At 37.4% G+C, this 21870-nt stretch overlaps 1 protein-coding gene across 5 annotated transcripts in view; it reads left to right on the top strand.

Annotated features, from left to right (window-relative positions):
- The window catches only part of CWC27 (CWC27 spliceosome associated cyclophilin), a 130397-nt gene that overhangs the window by 68456 nt on the left and 40071 nt on the right, over window positions 1-21870 (top strand). For all 5 annotated transcript variants that reach the window (XR_014576941.1, XR_014576942.1, XM_083818293.1 and 2 more), the window contains exon 11: window positions 19333-19430. Coding sequence is in view for 3 of the 5 variants with exons in the window: in XM_083818293.1 (XP_083674419.1) it covers window positions 19333-19430 (98 nt within the window). In the remaining 2 variants the exon portion in view is untranslated. The remainder of the gene's footprint in view (window positions 1-19332; window positions 19431-21870) is intronic.

Genomic DNA, 21870 nt, shown 5'->3' with positions numbered 1-21870 from the left:
TACAGAATTACTTGCAAAGCAAAGTAGAAAAATTCAGGTTTGGAGCCTGTACTTATAATGGAAATAATTACTTGGTTAATTATGCCAATCAGCTCTCTCTATCATAAGTAGAATAAAAGATAATGGTGAACATCATAAAACAGATTTGAAACAAGTAATATTCAGTATTATTCAATTACCTGCTTTGCTCTTTAAATTGGAAAAAGTGTTTTAAATTACATCTGGGAGTAAGAGGATCATCTGAAGTGGCATTTTATTACATCATACGATTCAGGTCCAATTTGAGATCTACGGCAAAAATAAAACATATTTTCAATTTTATCTGAATTTCTTTCAGACTTTCTTTAGCTCAATTTGAATATACTTTTTACTCAGTCTAAAGAGATACCAAAATGTTTTTTTTTCTGGTTCTCATGTGCTCCATGCTTAATTGATGTGCAGATGTGAGATAATAATGTGAGAGGCATTTTGGAGCCATTCTTTCTTCAAGTGAGAGGGGAATGGGTAAAGGAAGAGATTAGAGATGGAGCTACTTCATAAGAATGTGAAATCCATCTGGTGTAAGGAGCAGATCAGCTCAAATATTCTACTGTAAAAGAACCTAGAGCTCAGGTTGTACTTCTTACTTAAGAATAAAGATTTTTCCTGTGAAATATTTTTTATTCATTTATAACTCTGAGTTAATGAACCTTACTTTTTGTTCTTCACAGATGTCATAGATTTTAATAGTTGCTATAGCAACGATCACTTTAATTTGCTGAATTATTTTTTACTAATCTGCTAGTGTGAAGCTGATATTTTGGTGATTTTTGTGATTAATTTTATAGTTGAAATAAATACACCAGATGCACCAAATATGCTAGGCACACTGGAATACATGGTTGATGCACTGTGGGAGTCTGGGGGAGTTTTTCTGACTATGTCTGCATCGGTGTAATTAATTCTATTGTCCAGGCATTCACTGGATGACTCTGCATCAGCTGTGGCATAACTGTCACATGTTAACTGCTCAATGGAAGAGCTCCACAGGCTCTAACACTGGGTCAGGTACAGATTGTGTTTGAAAATACACCTAGTGTCTATTAAATTCCTTCCTTATTTAACCATCCATGCATTATATAATTAGAAATTTATTTTTGTTTTTATTTTAACTTTACATATCCCACAGCTGTTGCTTCAAAGTTTTACCAAGTTTTTCCAGTTACATAAAAAAAACACTGATGTTTTTAGAGCTGTGCAAATGCCTACTTTCTCACCCTTCAAAAACAGAAAATGACATATAATTTTCTCTGAGGAATATTTTTGCGTAAGAGATATTTCACCCAAAAGTAAATTTAAAAAAAAAAAAAAAAGTATTTGTGCACCTCTAGAAAGGGACCTCTCCAATATGGAAAATATCACTCCACGCTTATGTGCTGCTAATTCTAAGTAAAAAAATGTCAGAGTTTTAGAAGTCATCCTTGATTTAAGAATAAACTGTGCTGGATTAGATGAAAGATCCATTTAGCCAAATATCCTGTCTCTGATAGTGACCAGAAACAGCGTAGGTCTAGGATTCCATAGTAGGAAGGTTGGAATTAGGTGATCTTCAAGGTCTCTTCCAACCCAAACCATTCTACTAGGATACTACTAGGGAGCTTTTCCTGTTTCCAGAATCTAAAGTTTAAGCCTTATTTAGTCAAAAAAATAATAATTTTGTCTGTCGTTAATGGTCTTGTATTTTAATTCTGTGAATATATCTAGCTGCTTTGAACCCAGTCTTTTGGGCTCTGAAATCATGTGGCATTCCTCAATTTAATTTTAAATAGTGTGGACAATATTTCCTTTTGCTTGTTTTAAATCTGCTGTCTTATAGTTTCATTTAACACCTTCAAGTGCTTTTCATATGAGAAATAGTGACTAACTCCTGTAGCTTATGTTCTGTCAAAAACATTTCAGTCCTATATTTGATTGGGTATCATTTTTAGTCTGTTGCAAATCTCTTTTTATGTTCTTATTTGCCTTCCATATGATATTTCCATATCCAGCATCTCTAATTGCTGGACTCTGAATCATTAACAAACTTTGGAATTGGTGAAACATGAGGGATCTCCTCTTTCACTGGACAGTCAGAGGGGCTTGATTGCCCATTCTCACTGAAATCCCAATTTGATATGGTCTACTCCTTCTGTCAGTATGTTTAGATCGAAGTGATCATAAAAATAATTCAAGGGGTTCTTAAAATGTCCTCTTAATCACTGTTGGGTTCTGAGACAGACGCAATTGGAGACTGAGCTATGGTGCTTGACTGGAGAGTGAGCAACAAAGTTTTAACAGAGATAGAGAATGACTATAAACAGTAATCCTTTTCTGTGGTATTACTTGGCCTATTGTGAATGTGTTGTAGAGTACATTTCTGAAGATTAATTCTCTGATGCGTTGCATTTCCTGTGCGTGCCTATGTTTTCCTGCCATAAATAGGAAAACAAAGAATAGGTTGCTCCTACCAGAGCATATCATCCAGCACACACCTAGCACTCTCTGTCTTAGGGAACCCCTCATACCTGGACAAGAACTATAATGTGGGCCAAAAAAAAAATTGTTCTGACAGTGGAACTCCTAGCTTTTGACTTCCCTGACAGTCCTGCGTCCCTCTCCCATCGCATCATGTGCATGTGGTCCCTTCATGTGACAAGAGGGCTTGGGGAAGGCAGTGCTCCAGCTAGGTTCTTTTCTTGCTGCCAAAAAAATTCTTTCCAGTCTGCTCTCCCTTGTCTGGATCAGAGGAGCCCCTAGGAGAAGGCGCAGCCAGGAAGGATCCTCAAGCTGGATGAATCACCCTGTTGGATCCTTTGAGGCTAAAATAGTAAGGAAAGAGGCAGTTTTTGCTAACTTTGAATGAGGCTCAGTGATTGCTTCTAGAATTGAAACATTCTGCAAATCAGTCCTTAAACTGACATTAAATTGATGACACTTTTATGTACAGAAAAGCAATTTTATGTAATGTTGAGGTTTTAGAAGAATTAAGTTACACTGTTTCTCTTCAGAGATCTGTTCATTTTGAGCCTATATGTGTATTTACTTCAGGAAGTGAATAGGTAGATCCAGTAGAACGTTAACTGATATTCCAGTCAATTTGGCACTGATCTTGCAAGTACTTCAGCATGTGCTTAACTTTGAGCCTTTTCTAAAGTTAACAGAACTACTGTATACTCAAACCTATCTCTCAGTAGTAGTGTGCAGTAGCAGAGCATTGGAATATGATTTGTTTAAAGTATGCATTATATAGAGATTGCAGAGCAGACTCACTTGGGAATACTGTTGTAGTTTCATAATAGGGAAGGATGCTAAAATCTAAAAATGTCTAGGCCAGCTTACTATGAAACATTTTTGGCAAGATTTTCTTTTTTGAATCTGCCTTTTGAATATAATTACAAATTAAGTAAAGCTGACCATTTGTTTTATTTGAGGCTGCTTGTGTGGCAGAATTTAGGATTTTGTGTAGACAGGTGATACAGCAGGTCAGAAAAGGATTCTGTACGTCTGTGGTTGACTATATTTTACAGTGTCTGATAGGTTTTTATGGAAGCCATTTGGTGATCTCATCAACAACAAGTCTATTGTTTCATTACTATCAGATTCAGTGTGTTTGTGATTAAATCAGCAGAATGGAGAACATGAAGGGAGTGCTGTTCACTTTGCAATCATTTCCATCTGTTATAAATTTTTATCAGATGTTGGGTAACAGCAGGCAAGAGTCAGAGCAAGTGTTTTATCCAATTTCCAAGAAACAGTGATATGTAATTGGCATCTATTGTGCTCTTAGTTTAATCTGTCCATTTAGATATTTAAAATGTCCTAGAGTATACAGGTATTACAAAGCAAATAGAAACTTATTTCCATCTTTCCTCACATTTATTTTCTTTTGAAGGCTCTGATGCTGATATAAATGTTTTGGTACTTAGTAATCATGACCACTGATGACACTTCATAAACTGGAGGGTCAGAGTGAGACTTGGAGAGGAGAATCTCCATTAGGCATATGCTGCTGTCCTAAGTGGTTTTGCCTCGATTGATGATGTAGAAATTGGCAAGTAGAATTGGCTGGCCAGTGGCCAGCATCATTTGCCTTACAGAAGTGGGAGAGGGATCTATCAGTAACAGGCGTAAGCTGACGTGTAATTAGATGGTCCCAAGGAATGAAATTGTACATTTCTTATGAAATTGATTTTTAGCATTAATTATTGTAAAAAGATGTTCCAGTTTTCCATTTAAATATCTGAGATGCTTTTAATTATCTGAAGATTTTCGGTGCAAAATAATAATGTGCAAAAGAGTTGTCTGGTCTCATCTGAAAAATGAAGAATATTTTATTAATATAATTTACTGAGATGTTATCGAATGTATCCCTGACTCAGATATTAGACCTCTGCAGTATTTGTTCTACCCTTTTTTATGTAGAAAAGTCTCACTTTCTTTCTGAAATTAATAATTCCATTCTTTAGGTCAGAGGAAATTTTTAATGGTGGAAATAATCTTTGTCATCCTTTCTGGAACTTTTTGTATGACCATGTTGGCCGTTGTGACGTGGGTTGTCCCATGTTTTATATAGTATTCTCAAATGAGCCATATTGTTGTTTCTTTTAGAGCCACTGTAATACTTGTTGCATTATCCTCCTTTAAAATGTATTTTAACACTTAATGCATTTTATGGTTTTGTTTTCCACAACTACATAATAGTGTTCTTCCCTGAGTTGTTGCTAATAAAGCTCAGAGTCTTTTCATGACCTTGTTCTGAAATATTAGAGCTGTGTAAGGCATAAAAAAAACACACGTTTCCCTCTGGAGAGCCTCCTTCAGTTTTGTAAGGGAATTTCATAAGAATTTCTGAGAGGCTGATTGTGACCATTTATTCCATTCTCTATTCCTCAGCTAAAACTGTAGGAAATCACCATATTTTTTCTGGGCTTGACTGGTCTCCCGACTGGATATTCCAGATATGTTGCTATCAAGTACTCATTCCAGTTTTAGAGTATTTAACTTGAATTATTACCTTTTGCTGTATTGAAAAGTATCTGCTTATTCTTGTCTAAGATTAACTATTTTTTTGCTGTGTATTTTGTTTTCAATCTATTTCTTACCATTTGTCTTCTCTAATAGTACTTTAATAGGCCCTTGTTAAAAGATTTTTTGAATATCTAAAGCTCTTCACCTTGTTGTCCATTACTCTGTTCATCCACACTTTCATTTTGATGCAACTACTAGAGTAGTGAAACAGCATACAGACTCCCTATTTCAGATGGTGTTTATTATTTATTGTTGTTTGAAACCGTTCACGAGAAATTTTTACTGGGCTTTCCTTGGTCATCTCTTTTGTTGTAAAGGTATGGTATTTGTTACTATCAGGTCATTTGATAGAACATTGTTTTTAAGGTGAGTTAGGGGAATTAGTTGTTCTTGAGTTCCATCCAGAGGATGTTCTCTGAAGCTTTATCACATTTTAATTGGTTGATAACTCTTCTTCTGATACCTCTGGCTCTGGTGGTGTCTCATCTTTATCTCCGTATCAGATCAAGTTCTTAGAAAGTTACCTCCCTAGCACCTTCTCTTGAGAAAGCTGACACAAATAAATCATTTATCTTATCAGCAGTGGTTTTGTTTTACTTTATTATTCCCTTTAATCCCATGTGACCTAGTGACCTCTTATTTCTTTTGTTGTTTTAGTTAATTCAATCATTGTAGCATTAATACCTTCATCTGTTTCCTCTTTAAATCTCATCATAGGCCCTTTTATACATCTTCTAATATATGACGTTCCACAATCTATTCTGACAGCCATAGGTTTAAGTTTACAGATATAAAATTATTTGGTTTAAATAACATCTTAAACTTTGTTGTTTAGTCATACTAATTCCTTGCCTTTTTTTTTTTTATGAGCTTTGCATTACATCTAAGACTTCTGTTGTTTTTACAGGAAGCATGTATGTTATTTCTAAAGCATTTAGTACTTTTATCTAAGATATTAGAACTTCTCTGACTCATCCGGTGAAACCATCCTAAATTTTCAGGATGAATGGTTTGCTTTTTCCAAGACTGAACAATATAATACAACGTTCTAGATTTGTCAGTACGAATAACTAAAGGCAAAGATTAGTGGCTAACAGAAAAATATGCTGAATTGGTTTACTAAAGGAGATTATGCCAGACTAACTTGTCTCTAGGACCTTTCTGATCAAAAGTAATCTTTTTTTTCTTTTTTTCTTTTTTTCTTTTTTTTTTCCTGTAGGCTAAGTATTTGATAAAAATTAACTCTAGATTAAGAGGGAATTATTAAAATGAAGGAGACAAAAATTTAGAAAAAGAACTGTAAAACAGGTAAGAAGCTAGTTTAAGAAGAAAAGCGGCTATTGTTTTAAGTCAGATTTATTAGGATAGTCCCTAGTTTAAGTTTTCAGTAACAGTTTAAATGTGGGGGACAGGAACCAACATTTTTTGTTAAATGAAACTTCTAGATAGTATGAGGCTGGAAAGTAATGTTAAGGAGGTAGAAGTAAGTTAGATAGGAATGTCCCAATGGAAAAATGAATTATCTCAAAAGCTTGATTGATAGAAATAGGGTGAAGTTTAAGTTTTAAGATTATACCATAGGGGACTAAAACAAGAATTCTTAATGCAAGCCATCATTTGGAAGTGACAGATGAGGACAATATCCTATTAATCACAACTGTGAGTGACCAATGTGTTAAGCTGTGTGACAACAAAGAAAAAAAGGCAAATGCACTTTTATCACACATGAAGCTATGTATTTGCAATAGACATAGATACACCATTGTTCTGGATGAGAGATGTTGGCAGTCTCCTTGAGTTTTTCTGCTTATTCTTTTTAGTTTAACAATGTTACATTGGCCTATCCTGCATTAGCCAAAGGTAGGTTCTTCTTTTACATTGGGAAAAGTTAGGTTCTTATGTCTGTTTCAGAACCTGCTGTGAAAATTAAAGTACAGATAGTGCACAAAATCAGCCTTAAGATAAAACTATGATAAATGCTTCTATACATGCCTTAATGTATATATTTGTAGTTTCTGGCAGCATAACTGGTGGCTGAACAATACAAGTGAAGCAAGCCTTGTAGGGAAAGCTAATACCTTTTATTAAGCTAACTGTGAAAGAAAAATAAACTAGCTGAAGAAGAGTTCATGTGCTCTGAAACTTGTGTGTTTTTTTTCCTCTCCAGCTGTCCTAGTTGCCCTAATGAAATATGTTGCTGTTCCCTTAATACCTTTCTTCTTGCACATGTTTATACTTCATGCTCAGTTTGTAGGCCTGGCTGTTCTGTTAAGCTTCTTCCAACAGAGTAAAATGGTAACATTCTTCGTCAATCTCAGCCTATGAGAATTCATTGCCCAGTACTGAGACTGCTGTAGTTCTCTACTGCAAAAACCCAACTTTGTTTCTCACACTGCTAACATAAAATGCAGTTTATAGTCCAGCATGCATAATTACATTAAAATAAAGGTTCAGATAATGTGTATTCTAATTATGTGATCCACTTATTTATATTCAAGTTTATGGGAATGTAAAGACAGCAATGTTTGCCAGTGTAGTCTCTAATAAACAAGCCAATCATATCAGATTTCAGCATTGAAATCATTCAATAGTCCTAGATAAAATACATACCAATACCGGTAATTCATCCATAAACTCTTTCAGTGAAGAAGTTTTTTAAACAAATAGTTACAGTCCTAATTGCAAACTGTAATATAGCAAGTACTGTTAAAGTCAAGAAACAACATTAACTGTTAGCATTAGTGTTAGCACAGGTGTCCATGCACGGCCCAGCACTTACATCAAAATATTTAGTTTACAGGTTTCTAATGTCAAGACCTGGTGAATGTCTTCTGCTATTTTTATATCACCTTCTTATGTGAGATACAACTGTGATGTACCATCTGCAGAAGACAGACAGACATCTGTCTGACTCCTGCACTAAAACCAGGCTGGCAAAAAGACAAGGTGTATATTCCAAACCCATAATTTTCAATTTTCATTCTCATTTTTCAGTTGTAAAATTCTTGCAGCACCAGAGATGAACGGTAATATAATCCATATAAAACAGGATTCTTGAACCCTAGAAAAGCTTTAGATCTATATGCCAAATGGGTAATTTACTGTCCATTCCAAGAATTGAATGTTCTGCAGGTACCCCAAAGGGCAGAAAGGGGAGTATCAGAAAAGACTAAAATTGTGACATTATAGAACAGTCATTTCCCTTGATCCTTCCTCACATTCTACCTATCAGTTAGTTGTACAAACATGATATTTTATATTGCTTTCATTTGTTGTTAGAGATCTCTATGTGGAAACACTATTTATATTTTAACTTAGAGTCGAAATTCTTAAACAGGAAGTTATGCATTTTTAAAGAATATGTAGCAGAAATCAAAAGCTAACACCTTAACAGGGATTCTTCTTCATTGTCCCTGATATTACTGAGATGTCTGTTAGTCAGTTCTAGAGCGACCTTTCATGGCTACTATTGACATAATAGGCATTGAAAATTATCATTACTACGTATAAGAGCTTATAGAATGTGCTTCTTATGGAATTAATAAATTTTGGAAAAGGAATGTGGCTGCCTGTAATAGGAGGGAATTTAATCCAGAACCTCTTTCCAGATTGTTAGCTTACAGTATGAATTATAGAATCATTTAGGTTGGAAATGAAGAGATAATACTGTACTATGGCTTAATTTTATTTTTGTCTAAGCTCAATTAACATAATTCTTTCTGCTATGAAATTCACATGAGCGTTGTTAGAGTACTTTAGTATTGATTTTATTATATATGTATATATACATAATTTCTATAATAGCTTACCTTGGAAATCAGTGTAAGGAAAAATTTAAACTGACAGAAGATGTTAAAGGATGGTGTTCATGCAAACACTATACTTTTACGTGACTATCTTCACATGCCTATATTATTTATAACATTTTAAAAGGACTTTTTAAACATATTTCTTTTTTTTTCTTGTTGTGATATGTTTACTTTGAGCAGCAGTTACTAAATAATTTATCATTTATGTATAGCCAGTTAGTAATTGTCCTTTGATGCTACTGAATGAAAAGCTAGCACAAACAAATGACAGGAAATGGCCTTTAAAAAATAAAAACAATGTGATTATAATATCATAAGAAGAGGAAAGGAAATAACATGTTATGTCATCAAACGTAATAATTTAATACTGATTACTACAGAAAACAGCACTTACCCAAATTAATTCTTGCTTCAACTAAAGCATACCTTTTAGAGAAATACCAAATCCATTGATGGAAAATACACCATCATCTTGTTTCAGTTGTTCAGTGGCCAAGTAGCTTCTTCACTATAAATTCACAATTTTCTGAGTGAATCCTGACTGAAAGACTATCTATATATTTTCAACACCAGCTGAGTACTTGAGTTTTGAAAGAAAGTGGCCTCATTTAATGTTGTACCAAGATCAGTGAATGGCTGTGTGCTAGACTAACCTCAAGCAATTGGGGCCCCTCTGGGAACTTAGGTGGAATTTAGAGGGTCCCCCACAGGCGGCAGCTCCCCCCAGACCCCCTGCTCCTGCGTGGGCTCCTCTCCACGGGCTGCAGCTCCGGCCCGGGGCCTGCTCCTGCGGGGGCTCTCCATGGGCCGCAGCCTCCTCCAGGCCACATCCACCTGCTCCACCGGGGGCTCCTCCACGGGCTGCAGCGTGGAGATCTGCTCCGTGTGGGACCCGTGGGCTGCAGGGGGACAGCCTGCTCCACCAGGGGCCTCTCCACAGGCCGCAGGGGAACTGCTGCTGCCTGCCTGGGGCACCTCCTGCCCTCCTGCTGCACTCACCTGGGGGGCTGCAGGGCTGCTTCTCACTCCTCTCTCTCCCTGCTGCTGTTGAATAGCATTTTTTTTTTTCCTTTCTTCAGTCTGCTCGCCCAGCGGCCCAGCCAGCGCTGCTGTCTGGCTCAGCTCTGGCCACCAGCAGGTCCAGTTTGGAGCCGGCTGGAGCTGGCTCTGATCTGACATGGGGCAGCTGCTGGGCTCTACCCAGAGGCCACTCCTACAGCACCCCTGCTACCAAAACCTTGCTATGTAAACCTAATACAGTGTACCAAATATATTTTATTAGTACAGATTTTATATAGTCATTGTAATTTATATACATGTCTGCATGAACACACAAGTACAAATAGATATATACATATATAGAAAGAGGGGTCATTTTGTGTTTGTGCACAGCAAGTATAATCCAATGGTTACACCAATATCACAATTACTGTTTACTTCTGTAATCAGTTGCCTTTTCTTATGCTGAAGTGAAGTCGAATATATAACTCGTTTTTGATTTAGGAAGTTGATCAGTAAGTTCAGAAGACACATTAGTATTTTTTTGCAAGACACCTTCAGTGTTTGGCAACTTAGAAACAAGTTTATTCATTTAACTTAGAATATTTATCTAAATTCCCAATTGGTTTTATTCCTTATTAATGAAGTGTTTATTCCTAGCATTATAAAATACAAAAGAAAAAAAAACAGATTTATTAGAAAGCGGAAGCATGGACTGTATCATGATTTAAAGATAACTGTATAAAACCCTGTTATTAAGATAAAAGTTCATTGAAATATAAAGCTTTAATACTAAGTCAGCTTTGATACAGCTGAATGCTCAGAGATGGAAGATGTCTTATAGTAAAGTGAGCTTTCCAGAGGCTTTTAACCAAGCCAGAAACCAACTAATATTGAAATGAAAGGGCTAAGGTACCGAAACTCCATACCACTGCCATAACGTCATGAGTTTTTGGAGCTGTGCTTGGTCACAGCTCTTCAGCTAAGGGTGTTGTATAGCAAGTGTGTGTTTACCCATTTTGGGGGCAGATCCTTTGTGCAGAAGCAAGAGTTATGTTTTTAACTTTTAGTCTGGTGTTCAGTCTGCTGGTTCTTGTTGCATTTCATGAGGATGGAATCTTGATCCACCAAAATACTCTTTCTTTCAAATTCAGTGGGAGGATTACAGGAGGTCAGGCAATCTCCATTCAGTTGTTCATGGATTCCATCCAGCCATATGGATGACTAAGTTTGTAGGGTATTCTTACTTCATCTGACTTGTGACACAAATCTCTGAAACAGTCTTAGATTTGGAGTCAGGAAACTCATGCAATTTTTGTATTAAGACAGTCAATTAAAAGAATCTTTTCGCCTTGCAATCACAGAATATAGAGGAACATTGAAAGATTTTCCAGTACTTCTGCATGCATGTGGCCTGCTTTGCTATACAGTATATAAAACTGCAAGGCACTTCTGCTGTGCTGAAGCACAAAAAGCTACTTAGTCATTAGGTGCAAGCTGAATTGTTCAAAATACGTTGATCTACTTTATTGCTGGCTTAGAGGTTAGCAGTCAAATTGAGTTCATGATTGGATTTCATTTAATTTATACAACTCAGTTGGAAAATTAAAGACAGAATAGACTGTTACCAAAATATAACAATTGTTCAGGGATGCCCAATTTGGATGTGGAATAAAGTCACACTGGGGAGGAAACATTCAGGTTTAAAAGAAATACGAAATCAGTGAAAAAGCAAAAGGATATAGCAAAGAATGTTTCAAATTAAAACACCTACACCAACTAGAAAGGCCAAAAGAGTCAGTGGAATATTGATGAAATCACCATGAGGCTTAAAGCAAGCAAACAGGCATTTCTGAAACAGTTTAAATTAAAAGGGCAGGGAAAAAATTCTAGGTAGGTTATGTATAGAGTCATCTGCTATACAGAATCATAGAATTGTCTGGGTTCAAAAAGACTTTTAAGATCATAAAGTCCAGTCATCAAAGTGACCTAAGTCCCATCACTAAATCTTTTCTCTTACCACCATGTCTCTTAAATACCTCCAGGGATGGGGACTCCACCACTTCCCTGGGCAGACTGTTCCAATGCTTGAACACCATCTCCATGAAAAAATTCTTCCTAAGTCACACTTGGCACAACTTGAGGCCATTTCCTCGTGTCGTATCACTTGTCACGCGAGAAAAGACACCAACACCCTTCTCGCTCCAACATCATCATAGTTGTAGAAAGTGATGGGGTCTCCCTTAAGCCTCCTCCTCTCCAGACTAAACAATGCCAATTCCTTTGGCTGCTCCTCATAAGTCTTGTTTTCTGGTCCATTCACCAATTTTGTTGCTGTTTTCTTAAAACATTCCACCAGCTCAATATCCTTCTTGTAGTGAGAGTCCCAAAACACAATATTCAAGGTGTGGTTTTACCACTGCCTTGTACAAGGGGACAGTCACTTCTCTAGGTCACAGCAGTGTAGCTGGCCACACTATTTCTGGTGCAGGCCAGGAGGGCATTGACTTTGTTGGCCACCTGGGCACACTGCTGGATCAAGTTCAGCTGGCCATTAAGGTGGCAAAATCATTATATAGAAAACAAAAAAAAATATTCAGTGTTTATGTTCTAGGTGTGGAAAGTAGTGCATGCATTATGTGAGTAGAATAAAAAGTTCACATACACTGTCAAGGGAGAAGTTGGGCAACACTTTTTAAAATTAAACACTCAATAGACAAGAGGCCTAGCTAACGTAAATGCAAGGACTTTGGTGAAAAGTTGAATGCTTTCTGTTCTACAAATGTTAGTTTTTAATAAAAACAGGAAAATTAAAGAGATTACAAAGAATTAGAGAACGGCCATTTCATAATCTAAATATGGCAAAAGGTGTGCTGTGACAGGGTTACAGCATTGGTGGATAGGGGAAGAGCAACTGTCATCATCTAACTGGACTTGTGCAAAGCGTTTGACACTGTCCCCCATAGTATCCTTGTCTTTAAAGTGAAGAGACATAGATTTGACATATGGACCACTCAGTGGGTAAGGAATTGACTGGATGGTCGCACTCAAAAAGTTGCAGTCAATGGCTCAGTGTCCAGGTGGTGTTCCTCAGGGGTCAGTATTGGGATGGGCGCTGTTTAACATCTTTGTCAGTGACATGGACAGTGGGATAGAGTGCACCCTCAACAAGTTTGCTGATGACACCAAGCTGTGTGGTGCGGTCGACATGCTGGAAGGAAGGGATGCCATCCAGAGGGACCAGGGCAGGCTTGAGAGGTGGGTCTCTGCAAACATCATGCAGTTCAACAAGGCCAAGTGCAAGGTCCTGCTCCTGGATTGGGGCAATCCCAAGCACCAATACAGGCTGGGCAGAGAATGGATTGAGAGCAGCCTTGAGCAAAAAGACCTGGGGGTGTTGGTTGATGAGAAGCTCAACGAGCCAGCAGTGTGTGCTTGCAGCCCAGAAAGCCAACCACATACCCTGGGATGCATCAAGAGAAGCATGGCCAGCAGATGGAAGGAGGTGAGTCTCTATTCTGCTCTCATGAGACCATCTGGAGTGCTGCATTCAGTTCTGGGGGCAGCACAAGAAGGAAATGGGCCTATCAGAATAAGAACCATGAGAATGATCAAGGGGCTGGAGCACCTCTCCTATGAAAGGCAGAGAGAGCTGGGGCTGTCTAGCCTACAGAAGAGAAGGCTCCAGAGTGACCTCATTGCAGCTTTTCAATATTTAGAGGGGGGCTTATAAAGAAGACAGTAACTTTTTGCTCAGACAGACAATCTCAGTACAAGGCAGAATGGGTTTAAATTACAAGAGAGTGGGTTTAGATTAGATATTAGGAAGAAATTCTTTTCGCAGAGGGTGGTGAGACACTGGAACAGGTTGCCCAGAGAACTTGTGAATGCCCCATACTTGGAGGTGTTCAAGACCAGGTTGGATAGGGCTTTGAGCAACCTGGTCTAGTGTGTAGCATCCCTGCCCATGCAGAGGGGTTGGAAATGGATGATATTTAAGGACCCTTCCAACCCAAGCTGTTCCATGATATGATATATATGGGACAGAATGCTTTGTTATGTACACTCATCTGGAAAAAAAAGAGACTAAAGTTGTAACCAATGCTGGTTAGTATAATTTTGTAATTAGTAGATTAACTATGTTGCCTTTTGGAGAAACTGGAGGGATGGGATAATACTGTTTTAAAGAGTTGACCTTTTTTTATTTATAAAAATAACTGAGTTGGTACAGTGTTTGTAGTATGGGCAGATTTGTACCAAGCATTAGTTTATGAGCCACTGCCATTCTTGTATTTATTTAAAAAGAGAAAAAGTCTTTAAGAAAATAATAGCGTATACGAGGACAAACTCTTACAAATAATTTGAATCGAATACGTTTGGTTAGAGACTGGCTGGGTAGCCGGGCCCAAAGAGTCGTGCTGAATGGAGTTAAATCCAGTTGGAGGCTGGTTACTAGTGGAGTCCCCCAGGGCTCAGTGCTGGGGCCAGTCCTCTTTAATATCTTTATCGATGATCTGGATGAGGGGATTGAGTGCACCCTCAGTAAGTTTGCACACAACACCAAGTTAGGTGCGTGTGTCGATCTGCTCAAGGGTAGGAAGGCTCTGCAGGATGACCTGAATAGGCTGGAGCGATGGGCTGAGGCCAACTGTATGAAGTTCAACAAGGCCAAGTGCCGGGTCCTGCACCCGGGGCAACCCCAAGCAGCGCTACAGGCTGGGAGATGAGTGGTTAGAAAGCTGCCTGGCAGAGAAGGACCTGGGAGTATTGTTTGATAGTCAGCTGAATATGAGCCAGCAGTGTGCTCAGGTGGCCAAGAAGGCCAACAGCATCCTGGCTTGTATAAGAAACAGTGTGGCCAGCAGGTCTAGGGAGGTGATTGTCCCCCTGTACTCGGCTCTGGTGAGGCCGCACCTCGAGTACTGTGTTCAGTTTTGGGCCCCTCGCTACAGGAAGGACATGGAGGTGCTCGAGCGAGTCCAGAGAAGGGCAACGAAGCTGGTGAGGGTTCTGGAGAACAAGTCTTACGAGGAGCGGCTGAGGGAGCTGGGCTTGTTCAGCCTGGAGAAGAAGAGGCTCCGTGGCGACCTTATCGCACTCTACAGATACCTTAAAGGAGGCTGTAGCGAGGTGGGGGTTGGTCTGTTCTCCCACGTGCCTGGTGACAGGACGAGGGGGAATGGGCTAAAGTTGCGGCAGGGGAGGTTTAGGTTGGATATTAGGAAGAACTTCTTTACTGAAAGGGTTGTTAAGCATTGGAATAGGCTGCCCAGGGAAGTGGTTGAGTCACCATCCCTGGAGGTCTTTAAGAGACGTTTAGATGTAGAGCTTAGTGATATGGTTTAGTGGAGGACTTGTTAGTGTTAGGTCAGAGGTTGGACTGGGTGATCTTGGAGGTCTCTTCCAACCTAGATGATTCTGTGTGATTCTGTGAATAGCAAGTGGTCAGAATGCAACAAAAATCTTACAGTACAACAAAAAGCCAGGTTATACAGTTGGAAATCATAAATGCAGGTTGTATCTGCTGCCTAGTACAACCTCTGAGTGACATCTTGGAAAGAATTGGATAAGAGATGGATTTAGAGTCATTTGGGGAAATAATGTGAGTGCTCAGTGAAGTCATGACATTGTATTCTTTTGTATTTCATTGTATTCCATTGTGAATTAAAGCTAAGGTACCAAGTATGCAATCAGCAGAGCGCTACTGGAATGTTAGCACCCCTCAATGTGTCTAATTTTGAGGTCTACATTCCAACGGGATTGTGGAAATGCTGCAGGGAGTTCTGAGGTATAGAGAAGTGATTAAAGCTAGGAAAACATAATTTCTTTTAAGAAGAACTTAAAGAAATATAACTTACTTAGCTTGCTGAAGAGAAACCTGAGTAGTGACTGAGGTAACAGTGTAGGAAAGATGATAGTTTCCCCATGCATGGTGTCTTAAAGTTGAAATAAGAGATCAACCTGTAGTGCCCCAAGTTTTCATAGTATCTAGATTGTGGAGTTCCCATCAGTCAGATTGATACATACTGATCCATAGTTGAGCCAAGAATTCAAATGAATTCCTAGACTTGATCCCTTTAAGACTTTCTAGATAAAACAATTCTTTTTAAGGAAGTCAACTAAGAATTTTGGAGTTACACATTTTCTTCTGAAACTGTTTTTCTTAATTTTCTGCAGATTTATTTTTCTCATAGTGCTTCTTGGAGCTAACTTTCTTAGAGAGTTTTGGCAATGTTGGAGAAAAATAATACTGTCTGTAATTCTTGTTTTCAGAAACATTCAATATGTAATTTATTACACACATGTATGCATATATATATATACACGTACACATATATACAGAGTTATTTTTTGCTTGATCTCGAATATGGAACAGATGGTTGAGATAGTTGATGACCATTATGCTTGGCCCTAGAATAGTATAAGCCTTTTGTAAAGTTGTTTAACAGCTGTTATCTTTCAGGACTTCAGTCAGAAAAAGATATCGAGGGTTATGTAGACAAGAGATTGTAGTAATTGGAGAAAAATACTTAGGCTAAGCAACTTCAGATAAAAGGTTAAAAGCTGTTGTTTATACATAAGCTAGTGCTAGCCAGTATTTCAGGAGTTATGGAAAGTTACGGCTTTTATTTACTGTAAAATGTACTTTACATCCAAAAGCAATAAAAATCACTGTTATTTGGAAATTTGGTCCATGTTTAGAAGGAGTATCTCCAAGCCAGAATCCAGCTTGGTACTTAAGCAATTTTACTGAAGTGTTCTTTGCAAAATATGGAGATAAAAGATTGGAATTTTTAAAGAATGAGTTGCATTTCAAAAATTTCAAAAAATGAAATTCAGGAAGGAAATGATTTGTATGTAACGCTTGTACTGCCACTTCAGGAAGCAAAAATGAAGTTATGTTTTATTTTGTTGCATTCCATTTATGGATGAGGGGATGAGTAGTCTGGGGAGGTGATTGCACCTGTTTTGGAAGTCTGTGCTGAGGGAGGGAGGAAATATTCCAGACTACAGGAGGGGGGAAGAAGAGGAAGAATAATGAGTGAGAGCAAGAGAAGAGTCTGTAGCATAACAGTGGGACCAAGAAGGCAGTGAGAAGAGCCTGTACCAGACACACAGCTATGCCTCTGTAGTGACAGAAACTTTCCAGTGACAAGAGGCAACAGTGCAGTGCCTACAAGCTGAGAAAAGCTAAGGTATATAAAATGTCAGCAAATTTACTGCACACAAGGACCTGTGCTTCAAATATGAAGGGTACAGGTACAGGCTGATTTGGAGTCCCTTATTTTGATTATGCTGTACTTCATCAATTTCATGGTTTTCCATTTCAAGAAGTTAGTTATTTCGCATTCTCCACCAGTAAGTCTGGCTTCTGGCTTTCCAATTAATCAGTTCTTGGGGCTTCCTCCTTAGCATGTAGGTTTTTTGAATTGCCTTTCTCACCTACCTAACTTTGTGAAGTGACCCTAGGAATAAAAAATGTAGGAAGTTTAGAGTCTGTACTCTTGAAGCCAAATATCAAAGTCCTATTTTGACCTAGTACTGATCATAGAGGGAGCTTGAAAAATTACTTTACAATTAGGCTCTCAAGGAATTAAGACCTTCTGTGTTCTTTACAGAAACCTCTTTCCACTGGAAAAACAAAAGAGGGAGAGGAAGGCTGAATAGTTATCAGGAGACAGGTTCTTCTTCTTAATTCCGCAGTACTTTAAGATAACTGAGAGTGCGTCCCTCTTACAGAAAGCCTTTTGATGTGCTGGACTGTTGTATTCTAAGTGCCATTTGTAACCCACTCTTGCCGAGTTGCAAAGAAGAATTAGTTTCTTCCAGGAGGAAGAAAGAGCAGAGTTGTATTGTACCTGGCAGCGTACTTTGGAAATCTAGAGAAGAAAGTCCTATAGTTCCCAGGCACCTGGAATATCTTCACAAGGTTTTTGCTGCCACTTTTAATGAGAACTGAATGCATCTTTTTAACTTTTATCGCTATAAATATTTCAGATGTGTAACTTTAATTGATATGTATGTTATTTTGCCAGAATTCTGTAAGAAATACGTTCTTGTAATATACTAGATTGGTGTAGTGATACAGCTTGCTTACTGCATTATCCAAAATTTATATAAATGTTAGGGAGTTATTTGGGTTAAAAAAGTCTCCTAACACTTCCCTTGGTTTTTGTCTTGGTTTTTTTAAATCACGATAGAAAAGTAGAACTGTATTCTCATGTAAAAGTTGTTAATCTTCCTCAGTATCGTTTCTGCCAATTGAAAATTAAGATTTACTGCTGTGGTTGATTTTTTGAGTACCTTTGCAAAGTCAGACTTCTTTTTCTAGTACTTTTCACAAGCTCTGTCTTTGTACATACACAAATGAAAATAAAATTTGAAAGACGTCATCATCCCATAATTCCAAGTCTTTGCTTAAGGAAAGTAACATTGTGGTAACAGAGCTGCAGGAAGGTGCTTGCATGGCATATTCCTGCACTGTAGCTATTTTTTTAATGCACTGACTTTGAATACTAAATAAGTCAAAACTTACGTTTTGTAAAAAGTGGAAAATACAGATTCTGACACAGAAAAACGTGAAGCAGTTACCACTTCTTTAATACTGGTAACCGTTAGATCGGCACAAATAGATATGAACTGAAATTCAAGAAATTCCGTTTAAACAGACAAAAAAAGCTTTTTCACATTAGGGTGGTCAAGCAGTGGAACAGGCTACCCAGAGAGGTTGTGGAGACTCCATCTCTGGATATTTGAAGTCCTGACTGGACAGCGCCCTAAGCAGCTTGCTCTGATTGGCCCTGCTTTGAGGAGGTTACTTGGACTGGATGGTGTTCAGACATCCATTCCAAACTCAGCTATCTTGTGATTCAGTGAAGACAGACATTGTATTTGATGTTAATACACAGTCTTGCAAACTTTTGGTTTCTTCTTTCTAGTTATTTCTGGTTATTTGTTGTAACATTTTAAAACTAAATTAATTTTCATATGTAATATTTTTTCCGTACATACTTGTCATGTCTTCGTTATATAGCAACTACATTGTCTGTCCACCTAAGAAACCCAGGATGCTAGAATTTATTACTTCAGGAAACTGAATTAGAGAATACATGTAATATTTATTTGGCACTGCCTCTCTTTCAAAATCTCTTTGTGTGGTTCTTATAGCTAAATATTACAATATTAAATTAAAAATACAGATGGGAGTTCTTTGTTTTATTATTCATATCCTTGACATATTTCTAATGGGCTCTTAAAATAAGTCATCTGTTATGTTCTTTTGTTGTCTTTGCTAATGAAAATATGAACTTTTCTAGGTTCTAATTGATTTTTAAGCCATCTTCCTAGCATCAGTGAGTCAGTACATTCTCTTTGTTTATATCAGAGATTTACTGCCCATTAATTTTGATTCTGTTTCTCCTGAGTGGCTTTACATTCCTAAAAGATTAAATTTTTGTAAATATTTTTCCCTTTGCAGTGAGGAGCTACGGAAAGAAGCACGACAGCTGAAACGTGAACTGCTGGAGGCAAAGCAAAAAAAAGAAGAGCAAGCTTTAAAACCCAAAGAAAAGGAAGGTAAGAGTATAATATAGCAGGTGTTGTGTGGATTTCCAGTTAACAATACAATTTTAAAGTTGTTTAGTAGTTTTGTGTTTCAGATGGATATATTGTTGAAATGTTGTGGGTTTTTTTTCCCAGAAAATTAGTTTTCCTTAAGAATGAAAGGATGCTAGTATATAAATAAATTAGACAGGTGGCATTTGTTCTTTCAAATGTTCTTCAGTTACATATGTATAGTTGGGCAGGCTTCTGTATTTGAAATAATTTTTTTTCAAATAATTGATTTAATTCTTTAATGGGGACCTACCTATTCTGACCTCCAAAGTGGAAAGTATTCCTAAGTGTCCAACTTGGAAAGGTACTTAAAGGTACACATGATTAACTCTGAACTCAAAGGTATTGACTTCAAACTTCTACACCTCTTCTGAATGATACCAGGGGAACTTAAAATCAAGAAGTTGGTTGCGTGTTTGTTCTTCGTAAACCTTAGCAAAATGGGATCTTCAGATGCCCACTTTTTATCAGAATAATTTTATATTCAATTTCTTACTAAATGCACACAAATTGTTAAGTAAACTGCATATTTAGTGCATAAGGATTTAACACTTCGTTAGCTGAACAGAAAAAAAAAAAGACAGGCTTTTAAGTACTCTGGAGTTGCTAGACACATTTCTGGAGTGGGTTCTTAGTCCAGTTCTCAAACAACATAAAAAATCTGAAAGAAAATATAAAGTCATTGCCAGAAAAATTTCCATTATTCTACTCTATCATTTATCATATCATTTTTTATACAAATTAGAAAGTAGAAATCATAACAATTGTTAGAAAATGTCATGGATTCTCTTGAATCTCTGAACTTGATCAATAACCAGTTTGGCAAATTAAAAAAATGCAGTATCTGGAACTTGTATATGAAGTCTGTCACCATATTATACAAAGTAGTGGCTCTGAAAAGCTTCTAGGAATCATACTGTCACTAAATGAATATAAGCTGTTGTTGGCAAGACACTGAATGCAGTCATTGGACACGTTAAAAAAGGAACTGCAAGTGGAAGTGTAGAAAAGAGAGTAGTTCTTATGTACATATATGATAAATGATAAAGAGTAGTGCCATGTATGGCAATTGTAATACCATTGCTTTAACATTATCCCTGTTCCGGTGCCAGTTACGTCAGAGGACTTACTGTAGAATAATTTGAGGAAATCCACTTTACAGTGACAGACTAAATTAATACTTGGATACCACTGGTAGATACAACTATGGTACAATATTGAAGGATACCTTTTATTCAAGGACAGGTAGGGGGTGGGGGAAGAAGAAATGGGAGCTTTATGTATCAGCTGTTTGGGGGGGGGCGTTGTTGTGTGTGTGTTGTTTTTTTTATTTCATTGAATTAAATAGCAGGTAGGAGATTAACCTGTTGAAGAGCTATAGGTAAGAATTAATGGTAAAAATAGTTCTTGTTTTCCTTTTTGTGAGTGCTGTCAGAGCATAAGTATTTGTCTGTTCCAGTACCTGTTGAAAAAGATATATAGCAGGAAAGAAACCATTCAGCAGGTTCTTGGAGTACCTAACTGAAAAGTATGAAAATAAACATGTTCTAAAATTGAAGACAAAATGAAGAAGATGTTAAATGAGATGCAAATAGCGAAGGGCAAAATGATTAATGAAAATACAGTAACAGGAGAAGAATAAGCAAGAAAAGAGTTGGTTTTCTTTGGCAAAACAAAAAGGAACTAAGCTTGAATGCTTGTTTTAATTCAGTCTTTAGCATAGCAGTCAGCTTTGTTCATATGGTTACATGTGATCAGTGACATAAAGGAAGTATTCATGTACAGAACAAACAAACTAGAGACTGCTTAGATAAATTAGGTGCATTAAAATCATTCAAACTTGATGGAATTCAGTGAAGCATATCAGAGTTGGCTCAAGCAGTCCCAGAGACATTAACTTTAATAAAATATTAAAAGAATTCTTAAAGAGAATTGTAATCAAACTGGAAAGCAGGATTCCCAGGAATCTGTTCATTAGTGATCTGGAGAAGACAGCAGATCACCTTTATTAAATTTTCTGGACTAAAAAAATATATTGGTCAGGGAAGGGGAAGACAAAAGGAAAATCAGAAAAATGCAAATTTATAAGAAAAATGAGAAAATAAGAAATAAGGAAATAAGAAAAATGCAAATTTAAGCACTAAGTATGTATTTTCACATGCAGTAGTCAAATTGAAGAGCTGTCCTCCCTTGCACTAGCCCTGGTCTGTGTTGAAGCTTTTACTGACATGATTTGGTTTGTTAAGTTGGAAAAAAGGTGTTCCTTTTTTGTTCCAATTTTGTATTGGATTAATCAGTTCATAGAAGATTAAAACCATGTCAAGGTAAATGGAATATGTGCTTAGGAAAGGGGGAGGTCTGGTGGAAAAAAAACGATAGTAAGTGGTTTGTATCTCTCTTA

Source organism: Anser anser (assembly GCF_964211835.1).
Source record: "Anser anser genome assembly, chromosome: Z".
NCBI classification, from domain to species: domain Eukaryota; kingdom Metazoa; phylum Chordata; class Aves; order Anseriformes; family Anatidae; genus Anser; species Anser anser.
The sequence above is the reverse complement of the archived record's forward strand: the minus strand, read 5'-3'. Positions and strand labels throughout refer to the sequence as shown.